The following is a 13,264-nucleotide window of genomic DNA, read 5'->3' on the forward strand; positions in this document are numbered from 1 at the left end:
AGAGATGGAGATTCCACAACCTCCCTAGGCAATTTATCCCAGTGTTTAACCACCCTGACAGTTAGGAACTTTTTCCTAATGTCCAACCTAAACCTCCCTTGCTGCAGTTTAAACCCACTGCTTCTTGTTCTATCCTTAGAGGCTAAGATGAACAAGTTTTCTCCCTCCTCCTTATGACACCCTTTTAGATACCTGAAAACTGCTATCATGTCCCCTCTCAGTCTTCTCTTTTCCAAACTAAACAAACCCAATTCTTTCAGCCTTCCTTCATAGGTCATGTTCTCAAGACCTTTAATCATTCTTGTTGCTCTTCTCTGGACCCTCTCCAATTTCTCCACATCTTTCTTGGAATGCGGTGCCCATGAGCCGCCCTGGCCTAGACTGTGGTGAGCGGTGGAGAAATCCAGCATGGTCTAGTGGATTGAATATGGGGCTGGGGACAAGGGATGCCCTGCTGTGGGTGAAGATGGCCAATGACCTGTTCTGGGATGTGATGTACTGGGTTGCAGGTGGCCTGGCTCTGATGGCCTCTTAGGAGAGCAGTGTGCCTAGTCTGGAATGTATGGTGTGGACTTTGCTAGGGGAGAAACGGTCCCCCTGCCACACTCAGGAAAGCAACCTCCTCAAGAAGGACATCACTCACCCTTGTTCCTCCATCATCTCCTGCAGCTCCATGCACTTCAGCTCCACCCGCCGCTTCCGCTCGTGATCCAGGATCTCCCGGTGAGCCTTTTTCACCAGGCTGGGCTCCACCAGACGCACCTCCTCCTCTGGCTTGTGCCAGGTGCCAGAGGCGCCGGGTTGGGGAAAGCCATTAGCCGCCTCCTGGGGGGAAGGCATCTTGGCCCCGTTATTATATAGGGCCATCCCAGCGTGCGCCCTCCGACTCCACAGCCCCTGCGAGGGATAGAAACAAATTCATGGTAAGTCATTTCCAGCTTCCCTATCCCCAACCAGGAGGGAGGGGAAAAATACAGCTGAGCACTAAGCCACTCTGCTAAATTAATACTGACAGCTTAATGGGGGACGAGCTGTTCTAATCTGCTTCTCAGCACATCGGGGACGCACACCGGCAGCCAGGCAGGGCGGCTGCTGTTAAGTCAGAGAGAGAAGGAGATTCTAATCCAGGAGGGGTCCTGGAGCCATAGGGATGCAAATGAAAGGGCAGTGCGCAGTGGGCACAGATCCCATGTCATCCAGCAATAAAAGCATCACGTGAAAGACCCTCCTTCAACAGGGGATCCCATCCCTGGACCAACTGCAGCGAGGTCCAGCTTGGTTGGCTTTAGAAAGTGAGGCCCCACTCAGCAAAGAGACTGTAGAAGTAGCATCTGGGTTCATCGTGTCAACAGGATTTTCAGCTCAAACCTGATCAGTTTACTAGCAAATGCCTGGGATCTGAGAGTCAAGCTGGGTTCTTTTCTTTCTTGCACATCATCACCAGTAATCAAGGTTCTGCTGGCCAAACCATACCGTTGGTGACATCTGTGCAACCCCATTGTCTTCCTATTTGCCCTGGATCACAACTCTGCAGCCGCCACCCCCACATCTAAACCAGCATTGCATGTGTTTAACTGATTGGAACTTAGCAAACAATTCTGCTGCTGATACACCGGGAGGGCCAACAGGAATGAAATGTAGCCACAATCCATTTTGGCTCCTAAAGCCAGCAGATCCGACTGACACACACAAGGAAGCAGGTCTGTGTCACTTAATAGAGCGCCTCGTTAGAGGAGAGCTGCATTTCAAATAGCACCACAAGACTGTAGTCACCTATCCCTGGAAAATCTAAGGAGAGCTGACCCGCTGGGATTCAAATCTGTATTCACAGTAAGGCAACCCACGTGCTTATCGCTGTAGCCAGACTTACAATGCGGCTCTTCTGTCTCCCTGTAGAGGCCGGACCATGCCTAGAGCTGTATGAATCTGTTACTGCCTAAGAGCTACAGAGCTGGTTATTAAGATCACATAGTAGCGGCTCACGCTTTTAGAGCCAGAAGTCCCGGGTTCAGCGCTCACAGACAGCCAGAGCAGGGGGTTGCTTACACACCAGTCAGTCATCCCCTCTGGTAGTGGTAGCATTCGACCTGCTTCAGAACCGCTTCCCCGCATCTTAATTTGATCCTGGAGTTTGGTCACTGGCTTCAAGGGAAGGCAGATTCCGCCGTCTCCGAGAGCTTTTATACAATTCTACCCCCCTCGCCCGAGACATGCCACTTGAGAAGAGATCTCTCTGCCCTGCTGCACTGAGCCACCTCGTTTGATTCCCCGGCTGTAGCAAAGCACCATCAGTCCGTGGGTCATCTTGTTGAAGTGGATTATTTCATTAAACACAAGCTGAAACCGGGCATTTTGCACAAGTCTAGGAGGTTCTATGATGGCCACACTGCAGAAAACCCCCAGCTGAGCTCCTCAGCTAATGATAAAGGGTTGAGCGAGCTGGGCGTGCTGGGAGGAAAGCCACAGCTACCTGCAAACTGAGACAATGATGAGGTACCGATTGCGAATTACCAGGCGCAGTGCAGCCTCCCATATCCCCAGAGCCTGTAGATGAAATCTGGCTGCTGCGTGTCTCTTGGAAAGTAGGTTATGAAATTAAGTACAAAACTCAATTATTCGTATCAGGTGCCCATTGCAAAAAGCTTTGGGGGTGCAGTTTGCCTGGCTTAGAATAAAGGCAGGAACATCTCCCCAGTACAGGGAGCAAGGACCCCATAACACCCTGCAGCCTCCCCATATTAGAGGACAGAGACAAGGAAACCTGCCTAGCAATCTCAACGCGTGAGTTCCAGAGCTGGGACAAAGAGCTCCCCTACGGCCCTCGAGTGCGTCAGTCTGGTTTGCCCGTCTGCCTCGTTGCAGCAATGCATTGTGGGAACATCGAGGGCGCTAGCCCGGAACACCTCAGTGTCCCTGAGACGAGCATCTGGCCCACTTGGGCAGACACATCAATGGCTCTTGTCGCTGCGCCCTGAGCACCCGGGAGCAGAGAGGAGCCCAGCACGAGCCCAGACTTGTGGCCCACTTTGCCAATGAGCAGAGACACGCCCACTGCTGAGGGGGCGGCTACAGATGGTGCCAGTCTGCCAGGGAGGCTCCGCCAGGCCGCCGCCCCTTCGCCTCATCTGCAGGGGTGGGGGGAGTTTCGGCAGACCTTAGGAGCCCACGGCTCTAGCCAGGAGCCCATGCTCCAGTCATTTCCTTCCACCCACGAGACTGGAGGGAGTGACTTCTCCAGGCTGCCTTGGCCATCTGCTGCATCCCCTGCTTCCGATGGGACAGCACTGCAGGAAACCTGCCTCCAGCTGCCCACCCTGGCAGGCTACTTGGGAACGAATGGGACTCTTGGTTCGAGTGCCCTGGGCCAGACTGGCACTGCCCCGCTACGCGAGCGTGATCAATGATCAACAGATCCAGGCAGGAAACGGCCCAAACCATCCAGCTACCATGCCCTGAGTGCGCTGGGAGCCTGCCTAGAGAGGTCAGGAGGGCTCTGCATCTTGGAGGGGGCCACAGCTGGGCAGGCCAGGCCCCACTCCCCGAGCCCCTGTGCAGAGGGACTGGCCCAGTGCCCCTTCCACAGGTGCAGGAGATGCCAGTGCAAACCCCGTTTCCAGCTCCCTTCCCCACCCAAAGGACACTCCGCTTGGCATAGAAATCGTACCCAAAGGCAGAATTTAGCCCCATACATGTGCCAGTTAAGAACAGCTTATGCTAATGGGGGCTGCTCCCTCTCTCTGTCTCTTCCCCCCCACACAGCTCTGAACTCGTACAGTCATTTCTTTACATCTGGGAAACAAACTGAGCAGCTCGTCTTTACAGGGTAGTTAAAGCACCGGCCTGGGGCGCCGGAGAACTGGGCGCTATTCCCAGCAATGCCACAGAAGCCATTTGTGACCCTGAGCAAGTCACTGCCCTGCTCTGTGCCTCAGTTTCCCCCTTTGTAACAGTGGGGGTCAGCGCCTGGGCACAGGACTGGTATAGGGGGCTGGTGTGTTTCACGGTGGGGGGAGGTATCCCCTGAGGTTGGTTCCCCCCTTTCAAGGCCCTTGTGCCCTGCCCAGGTGTTGTAAACACCTGGCAGAATAGAGACTGGGGGTGTAATTCACCCAAGGAGTGGGTTCTGGGTCAGGACCACAGAGTTTGCCCTGAGGAAGGACCGAGTCAGGCCCCCAGGCCCTGGCACGCTGCTCCCTGGCAGTGTGGCTCCAGGCCATGCACGGGGCACAGGGACAAATGGCAGCTACGGGGCTCGTTAACTGCGCCAACTTTTATTTGCAAAGGGTCAACATCCAGAGCTATTTTAATTCACTGATCCAATGTACTGCCGGTTGCCAGGCAACACAGCCCGCTGTTGCTGTCTGTGCAGAAGCTTGTAAGGACTTTGTCGGCAGTGGAAGGGGGGGGGGGGGAGATTTGGGGGTCGGGGGAGAAAAATGGCTCCGAAAATGCCATCCCCAATGCCCACTGCCTCCCCTGCCCATCCCAAAGAGCTGGGGGGGGGGAGGGAGCTCCAGGGCCTTGTGCCCAGAGATGCTGGCTGCCACAGGCACTATACCATGAGGCAGGGAAGGGCAAGGTGTGGTGGGGGGGCCACCTCCAAAGGCTCTTATTGCCCATGGACAGTGCATGGCTATGGGAAAGCACAAAGGTCCGGAGGGGAAGTGGAGGCACACAGTTGGAAAGTGACTTGACCAAGGTCATGCAACACGTAAGTGGCAGACTCGGGACTAGAGCACAGCTCTCCTGGCTGCTAGCCCTGTGCCCTACTCACTAGCCCATGCTGCCCAGGGGCACTGAAGAAGCCTAGAGCTCCGCCTCCTAAGGGGAATCAGTGGGGTGCATCCCACCTTTGGGGGGAATTTCCTTAATGGCTCCCAGCATGCATAGGGGCCACTGCCCCCCACCCCGGTGGGCAAAGCGGCTCTGATCTCAGCTTTGCTAAGGTGCCCCTGTACCATGGCTGTAACCCTACACATGAAGGCATGAACAGGAGTGGGCCAGATCCACAGGTGATGTAAATCAGCTGAACCACGCCGCTTAGCACTGGGGGCATACGGAAGGCCACCCTTCCTCTTGTGGTCGGAGCCAAGACAATCTTACCGTCGTCCGTATCCGCTTTGTTGTGCGGATGGAGGAAGACGGAATCCAGCCAAGCTTGTTCTAACTCAACGAGCCAGAAGGAAAAGTTTCCTGCTCCCGCATCTCTCTTATGAGTGATTCTTGTCTCAAGAAAAGCTTTTATCTATTTATTTGATCATCAAATATTAACTCGTGTCTGGGACGCTCCTAGAGCCTGGAAAATTAAACTGGAGAAGGGAAGCCCCAGGGGGCAGCTGAAAATTCAGAGGTTCCGATACAACGCTAGGCGAGAATGAACGGCTGGATTTTCTCAGCAGCTCAGCATGTTGGCTGCGCGGCTCTGAAAAAAATCTGGCCCTACGTGATCTGCCAATTGAGTCTACAGCAGAGATGGGAATTGAGTCTACGAAGTGGGAATGTTCTCAATATTTTCTCTGAATACTGTGTGGATGCCTCAGTTTCCCCTATGCATTTCTCAAGTATCTAGGTGGTGGGATAAGGGGGTGTGATTGTTGCAGAGCAGAGGGCCAGTGTGGTGGTGTTGGCACAGAGAATGGCCAATACCCTGTCTCCGGGCAACTGATGGCCTGAGCCCCACCCCTGCAAAGGTGCCAGCTGAAGGTGTTGGAGAACAAAGAGATCAGGTGGCCCCCTGGCCCGGGAAAGAGACAAAGGCGAGAGGAAGGGCTGGAGAGTTTAAGTTTGGAGCTGGCTGGGGAAACGACGGAGCCCCATGGCTGGGGTCTAAACTCCCTGCCCCCCCAAGATGGACCTGACTGAGGTGGTCCTGTGTCTGTACCTACAAGCTCTGTTTTGGACTGTGTTCCTGTCGTCTAATAAACCTTCTGTTTTACTGGCTGGCTGAGAGTCATGGTGAATCGCAGGAAGTGTGGGGTGCAGGGCCCTGACTCCCCCACATTCTGTGACAAGCTGCGTGATGGATTCATTAGATGACCTCCTGAGGTCCCTTCCAGTCCTATGATTCTATAAGCCACAAGCCTCCTGCGAACCAGCCATGTGTTCAGCTCCAAACACCAGGTCTAGCTCATCCCCTCCCTCTCTCTTCACACACACTAGTACTCTCCAAAGACCCACATTCACAGGCGCACCGGTAGGCAACCGCACTTGGAGGGAGGATACAGGCACCTCTGAAACAGCCGGTTGCCTGTGCATTGACTCCACTGACGCTTTGATTCCAGGACTGCTGAAAATGATTGTAAATGAACAGACCGGCTGAAAAACCAGGGCCCAGTTCGCATCCTGCTCTCGCCTCTCGCACACAACCACGGTGCATCTGGTCCCTTCCAGGCCCAGTCCTGAAGCCATCGCCCCTGGGCCGGGCTGGGAAGATGGGCAAGAGACGCTCGTGTCCGGGGAAGCAGTGGCAGTCCGGGCCGGGCTGCTCTGATGAAGATTAATTGACGGTGAAATGGCCCAGCTGTAACGCGGCACCCAATCTGCTTCCAAAATTTCGCCTACCGCCGGGGAAAGCTGTTATGCTAATGAGCTAATCACTCATGGGGGAGCAGCACATCCAACCATGTCAGTTTCAGGAAGACCTAGAGGAAGCTTATCTGGGCGATACCAGCCTCTTGCTGGGGCTTGGAGCCAGTCACCTTCTCAGAGCAATTCACTGCAGCTACAAAACGTTTTCACAGGGCTACGATCGAGGGAGGGGAAGCATACCCTGCCCCCACCGCTAAATCTCAGGGGATCAGGTGCAAACTGATGGTCCCCAGTCATTTGCTGTCCAAGCAGGAAAGCGTATTGGTGTGACCTGCCGGATAAATGCCCTCAAACAACAGAAATAGGACCCGGCTTCATGATCATTCATTCATTAAGCCTCACAATCCACTTATGAGACATTATCCTCATTTTACAGGTGGGGAAACTGAGGCACAGGAAGGTTAAGTGACTCACCCAAGGTCACAGAGCGAGGCAGTGGCCAAGAGCCACTAGAATGAAGGAGGTTTAACTCTAACCACTAGACATGCTCCCTGAAACCTTTGATCTTGAACAGCGCCTGCTCGGAGTTCATTTACCAGGCAACCCCTGGGCTGGCAATGCTCTGATTTACAGACATTTCTGAGGCAGTATTGAGCCCAAGCAAAGCCAGGAGTTCTGTGGGGCACCCCCAAACTCCATGCTGCTACAGTGAATGGGCTTAGTACATATGAGCAGGTCTATAGCTGCCTGCTATTGAGTGAAAGCGCCAGGAGCTGCCTGGTTTGATCCCCAGGGCCCTCCAGGGTGTTCTCATGCACACAGCCACAGCTTCTCGCACGCCACCTGCAGGGCCCGGGGAAGAAACAGCTCCCACTGCCAGGCCTTCTACAGCAGGCAGGACCACCAGTAGAGGGCAGGCTGCTCAGGCCCTGATCCTCCACCCTAGCAAACTCTGCAGGTCATTGGCTGGCCCCGACTCCCATCCCAGTGCCGGCACCAAAAGAGGAGTTGTCTTACTTTCTGGCACCGGGGCCCTGATCTTCTTGGCCCTAAATTCCTTAAAGTTTAACAGCTCAGGGATTAAAGGGCCAAGAGATCCCGCTGCATCTGATCTTCCAGGCCCTCTGGGAATCGCAGAGTGCAGCTGGAAGCTGGACCATTTGCCCCTCCGGCCGCAATGCCAAGCACCTCACAGCCCATCCCTTCTCTGGCAGCTGATCTTAAACCCAAAGACGCACGCACCTTCCTTGTATGCTCTGACGTGAACACACCGGCCATGGACGCGCCATGGCGCCACCCTTTAGTGCTCGGGGCCCGCGGGGCCAGGCCTGCCGGCTGCTTTGAGTCAGACCCTCCCCCAGGGGGAGCTAAAGACTCAGCCGGGGGCGTCCCTCCCTCGGATCCAGTGCTCACTTGGTGCCCCGGCAGGGCACTAGGTGTCTGTGCGGAGGGAGGGGCTGTCTCTTTGGGGAGTGATCTTGACCTCTTGAGGTCACTGAAGTTCCCATGGCAAGTCTACTGCCAGTGTGTGTGGCTGGGGGAGGGGTTGCTAAAGGCCCGGTGGGGTCGGCTTTAGGTGCCCCAAGCAAGGCCCCCATCCCGGATATTCCTCCTTTCCCCAGTGAATCCTGAGTCGACCCTCCCGCATCAAGGTAGCGCTGCTCAGGGTGGGATGGACGGGAGTGGAACCCCTTCTCCCGCACTCCTTTCGGGGCTGTCCCATCAGTCCCAGGACCCCCATCGCACGTTTCCCTGCCTCCCAGACAGCAGCTCGGTCAAATCCCAGCCCTGCCGGTTTCTTTCCACCTCTCCACATTCCCCTGTGGTTTCCATTAACTACGCTGCCCTTCATTCCCTGTCCTACACCATCAGCTGGGGTCGCCGTGTGCTGTTCAACAGCGGCTATGCCCCACCCCAGAAGTGGCTACAGCTCTGCAGTACAGTCGGCTGTTGCTCTTGTACGTATTGTAGCAGCCCCTAGCTGGGATCAGGGGTGCATTGTGCTGCACGGTGTATACACACAGGCCTCACGCTGCACAGCTTACACTCCGTATGTGCAAGGGAGAGAAACAGGAGCCTTGAGCAGTAACTTGGCCACATCACACAATGGGGGCAGGAAACCAGCGCTCCTGAATCCCAGCCCACTGCCTTCCCCACAGCCGGGTCAGTCCCCCTGCTAGTTTGTCAAGCCCTTCGAGAGGCGAGGCGCTATTCACCGAGCCCAGTATGGACTATTAACGGCTGGACCACGCCAGCGGGTGGAAGAGCCTTTGAGTAGCCGACACTGTGGCAGAGGTGAAAAAGGCAGCGATTCTATGCTGGTCACACTGCCGGCTATGAGCTAATCCATGAACAGTCTTTGAATTGCCGATCGCCACTCAGCACTTCTAACCCACAGGGCAATGGTTCCCCAGCCAAAATGGGCGCCCAGGGTCTCCCTGCAGCCCCACTCTCCTCCCCGGCATCTGTTTCCCATGGGAGAGGAAGAGCCCGTGTACAACACTTCTTGTTTATCATCCTCTCTCTCCTCCCTTCTTTTCTCTCCTGCTCTTTCACCTTCACGTGTCCCTGTCTCCTTCCTCCACGATCAAATTCCAATCTCTTTTTCTTTGCTCCAAAAATAACCAGCAGTGCCCTCACCCGGAATGAGAAACCTGGGTCTCGGCTAACATTCCCCCAGGCCGGGGAGGAGAGCCGTAAATACTTTTGGATCCAGGCTGCCCCAATTCAATCAGGAAGACGAGAGGCATCTATGCAGGTTGTGACATTCTGCATCCACCACCGCATTAGGCTCAGATCGGACTTTTCCTGGTGTGAAAGTCAGGCCCTTGTCTTCTGGGGAGCAACAGCACACTTGTCTTTCCTACTCACAACCCCAGCAAGGACCCAGGAAACAGAGCCAAGGGCCTTGCCTTGTCTGTACAATGGGGAGACAGCTGATCTGTACATGCAGATCTAGGCAGCGCTCTCCAGTGATTAGATCCAGGAGTCCTGTGGCCTGATTTTCAAAAGAGCAGCACGCCCAGCATCTCCTACTGGTGGGTGCTTATTCGGGTGCCTAAATAGGGATTTAGGGCTGTGAACTTTGGGCATCTAGTTTTCCAGATCCCAGCCCTGAATTCTAGTCTTGGCTCTGCCGGGAGTGATCTTGAGCAAGTCACTGCCCTGCTCTGTGCCTCCGTTTCCCCATCAAAAATTGGGCTAATAATACTTAGCCACCTTTTGTAAAATGCTTTGGGATTCTTGGCTGAAAAGCCCTATCTGAGTGCTTAGTGCTCATAGGATAAATTGTTCTTCTTAATAATCAAATCAAATCTGTGAATGGGGAGTCTTTGCTTTGCCTTTGATGTTCAGTGATTCTTTCTGTTGCCAAAGAAGTCTCCAAAAATGGAGAGGTCTGACATCGCAGATAATCAACGTGAGTCTCAGAGGTCAGGTGCTCTGAGCTCTCTGCTAATCAAAGCCCCTTTAAGGCATCACAAACTGTGCAGTGAAAAATGGAGGCACCTCGCCTCTTTTACAAATCTCGGCTGAAACACTTTGCGATTCCTTGGGACAGATGCGAGCCCTGTTTGGATAATTCCCCATGGGTCAGCCGTGCAATCCTTAGAGTAGGCCCAGCTCCCTCACAGGGTAGGTCTACACTGGGTCTGAGCTCAGGTGGCTAGTCTGAGCCTCTGGCCACGCAGAAACGTCCACGTTACTAGTGCGCTAGTTTGATCCCTTATAGCTCAGGTCTGTCTACCCAAGATGCTCCCAGCTGCAGTGTAGACATCCCCACGGATGTCCCCTTATAACCATTTAGCATAGGCACCTCTCTCTCTCGCTCTTTCCCCCGCCCATCTATCTATCCATCCATCCCCACATCATCTAATCTACCTAACCCAGTGGTTCTCAACAAGGGGTACATGTACCCCTGGGGGTACGCAGAGGTCTTCCAGGGAGAACATCAACTCATTTAGATTTTTGCCTAGTTTTACAACAGGCTACATAAAAAGCACTAGTGAAATCGATACACACTAAAATTTCATACAGACAATGACTTGTTTATACTGCTCGATAGACTATACACTGAAATGTAAGTACGATATTTATATTCCAATCGATTTTATAATTACATGGTAAAAAGGAGAGAGTCAGCTATTTGTCAGTAACAGTGCGCTAGGACACTTTTATGTCTGATTTTGTAAGCAAGTCGTTTTTAAGTGAGTTGGAAATTGGGGGTATGAAAGACAAATCAGACTCCGGAAAGGGGTACAGTACACTGGAACGGTTGAGAACCACTGATGTAACTTCTGATGCCACCCCCATCACTGTCAGGTCTAGAGACATGATGCTGTAATGTTCTGGGGAATTTTAAAGGCGAACACCAAATATTGGTGTCTTTTCACAAGTGCAAAAGTAGCTTCATTGTGGGCTTGAGTGTTGACAGCATCAGCTGAAATGCCACATTCTCTGCTAGGACTTTCCTGCCCTCGCAGCTGGGCTGGGAAGGGCAGAGCTGGCAGAATAGCTGTGTGGTGGGAGCTGTCCGCAGAGTTGCGGTGCTGAAAGTATCAGTGGAGAACTGAACGGAGGAACATGCATTTTAAAGCCAGATGTTATTAGATGTGCCTGATCATGAGAGACCTTGGGATAGCTACTTCCATGGAGGAGACAGGCTCCCCAATCCGGCTGTGTAAGGCCGCAGCCTTCTGCGGCCTACCTTCCTGGGAATTACTTATGGGTTCTCCTGGGACTGAAAGTCACTGCAGCTCGAATCGTTCTGGGACACACGGTAAAGCTGTGTCAAACAGCCTTGCACAGTGGTTAGAGAAGAGGATCGGGAGTCGGGACACGTGGTGTGAACAGCACCTGCATTGAAGCTCAGATATACTTGAAATCAACTCTGGCTGGAGTCTGATCTGTTTGCAAGATCATCGATAGGCCACTCAGGGTCTGTGCCCATAATGTTCAGGGAAGCTGGATAGGAATTTTGGGGTCTCTCTCTGGGTAGCTGAGATCTTGCTGAGTCTTCCCATCACCGAGGCCCCCAACTGTGGTCCCATGGGACGCATCACAGGGCTCAGTCCAGCATTGCCAGTACTCCCCCTCCTGGTCTCACCACCCCAGAGCTGCCTTGTGGAGCACAGCGAGATCTAGCAATGGGAAGATCAAACCCTGACCTTTTTATGTTGTTACACTGCAGAGCCTGGGAACCCACACAAAGCTGTTCTGACAAAAACCATTCGTAAGCACACTCTGAACAGCACTTGGAAGGGTTCGCACAGCTGTGCTCTCAGGACGCCTGGGTTCTATCTCCTGTACTTACAGGGTCCCCTTTGCCATGGAATCTGAGCACCTCACAATCTGTGATGTATCTGTCCTCACAACACCCCTGGGAGGCAGGGCAGGGTTGTTATCCCTATTGGACAGATGGGCACCACGGCACAGAGACTAAGTGCCTTCCCCAAGGCCACACAGTGACCAAGGAAGTGAACCCAAGTCTTAGGCCGATGCCTTAACCACTGGACCCATTCTTCCTCTGAAGGGCCCGCCTCTGCTACCGACTCATTGTGTGACTTAGAGCAAGCCACTTAGCCCCTGATTCTGCCAACACTTAATCAAATGCTGCACTTACTCAACTGAGCACTGCCATTGAAATCAATGGGACTTACATGAGAAAAGTTAAGCACATGCCTAGGGGTTTACAGGCCTCTTTGTGCGACAGTTTCTCCACCTGTAAAACAGGGGGAATAATACGGAGCCCTTTCAGTTTGTTGAACTGACCCAAAGTGTTTCGTTTTAAGTCAATTCAACATGAAACTGTATTTCCCTATGGTGCTGCATTGCCTCCTGGGAATTGTAGTTCAGGTGCCCTGAAGCCCCCATTCTCCACTACGGGACAGGCTGCCTGGCTGGACTACATCTCCCAGGAAGCAATGCAGTCTCCCCTCTGACTGAGCTGTGTGGTACATCATGGGAGATGAAACTCTTCAGTGGAGAGACCATCTTTTTATTATAGTTTTTTTATAGTGTCCAGCACAATGGGGCCCTGATCCCTGCTGTGCAATACAGAAATAAATAATAAAGACATGCTTCGAGAAAGACAAGTGAAAATATGATAATACAGCTGGCTAATTACACAGTACTAAACCTTGGGGTCAAAATGTATTCTAAAGCCTCCGTCGAATACTAGTTTTTATTTCCTTATTCCATCATGGTGCACCTAAGCAGTCATCTTAACTCTATTGCTTATGCACTGGGGTACACAATCATGCTAGTGCCAGTCAAGCACTGTCTCTCTCTCCGTATATATATATATATTTAAAGAGCTAGAGAAAAGAGAGGAGGAAAAAGAGGGCACTTGAAAAAATAATTCATTCCCTAATGGGAGCTCCTCAGCTCTGCTTCCCAGTGCAGTCTCTGGGGAAAGCCCCCTCAGTCCATCTACACTTCATGCATCCAGTCTATGATTTGGACACACTAAAGGTAGGTGCAGTTGGATATGAGTTCCTCCTAGAAAATTAGGGGCTCACAGTCAGAGCATGGGCTAGTGGCAAGGTAATTTCCCCTAGATTGGCAGTGATCACATTTGACCTCTGATTTCAGGATACGGTTGTCTCCATATAGGAAATAACCATCATCAGAATACCCAGCTCTTTCTGTTCTATGTCAGCTCCCATGACCAGCTCATCACTATTTCGTCAGTACATCGCAAAGACAGTCAGGATCATTATCCCCCCATAGAGTCTGA

The 13,264-nt window shown here is 52.9% G+C and overlaps 1 protein-coding gene across 1 annotated transcript in view; it reads right to left on the minus strand.

Moving 5' to 3' along the window:
* The window catches only part of SRRM3 (serine/arginine repetitive matrix 3), an 84,326-nt gene extending 83,459 nt beyond the window's left edge, over nt 1–867 (minus strand). Inside the window, exon 1 of the mRNA XM_054008681.1 lies at nt 644–867. Within this exon, the coding sequence (XP_053864656.1) occupies nt 644–867 (224 nt within the window). The remainder of the gene's footprint in view (nt 1–643) is intronic.
* Nucleotides 868–13,264: the final 12,397 nt, after the last annotated feature.

This window comes from Malaclemys terrapin, chromosome 18, assembly GCF_027887155.1.
Source record: "Malaclemys terrapin pileata isolate rMalTer1 chromosome 18, rMalTer1.hap1, whole genome shotgun sequence".
NCBI classification, from domain to species: Eukaryota; Metazoa; Chordata; order Testudines; family Emydidae; genus Malaclemys; species Malaclemys terrapin.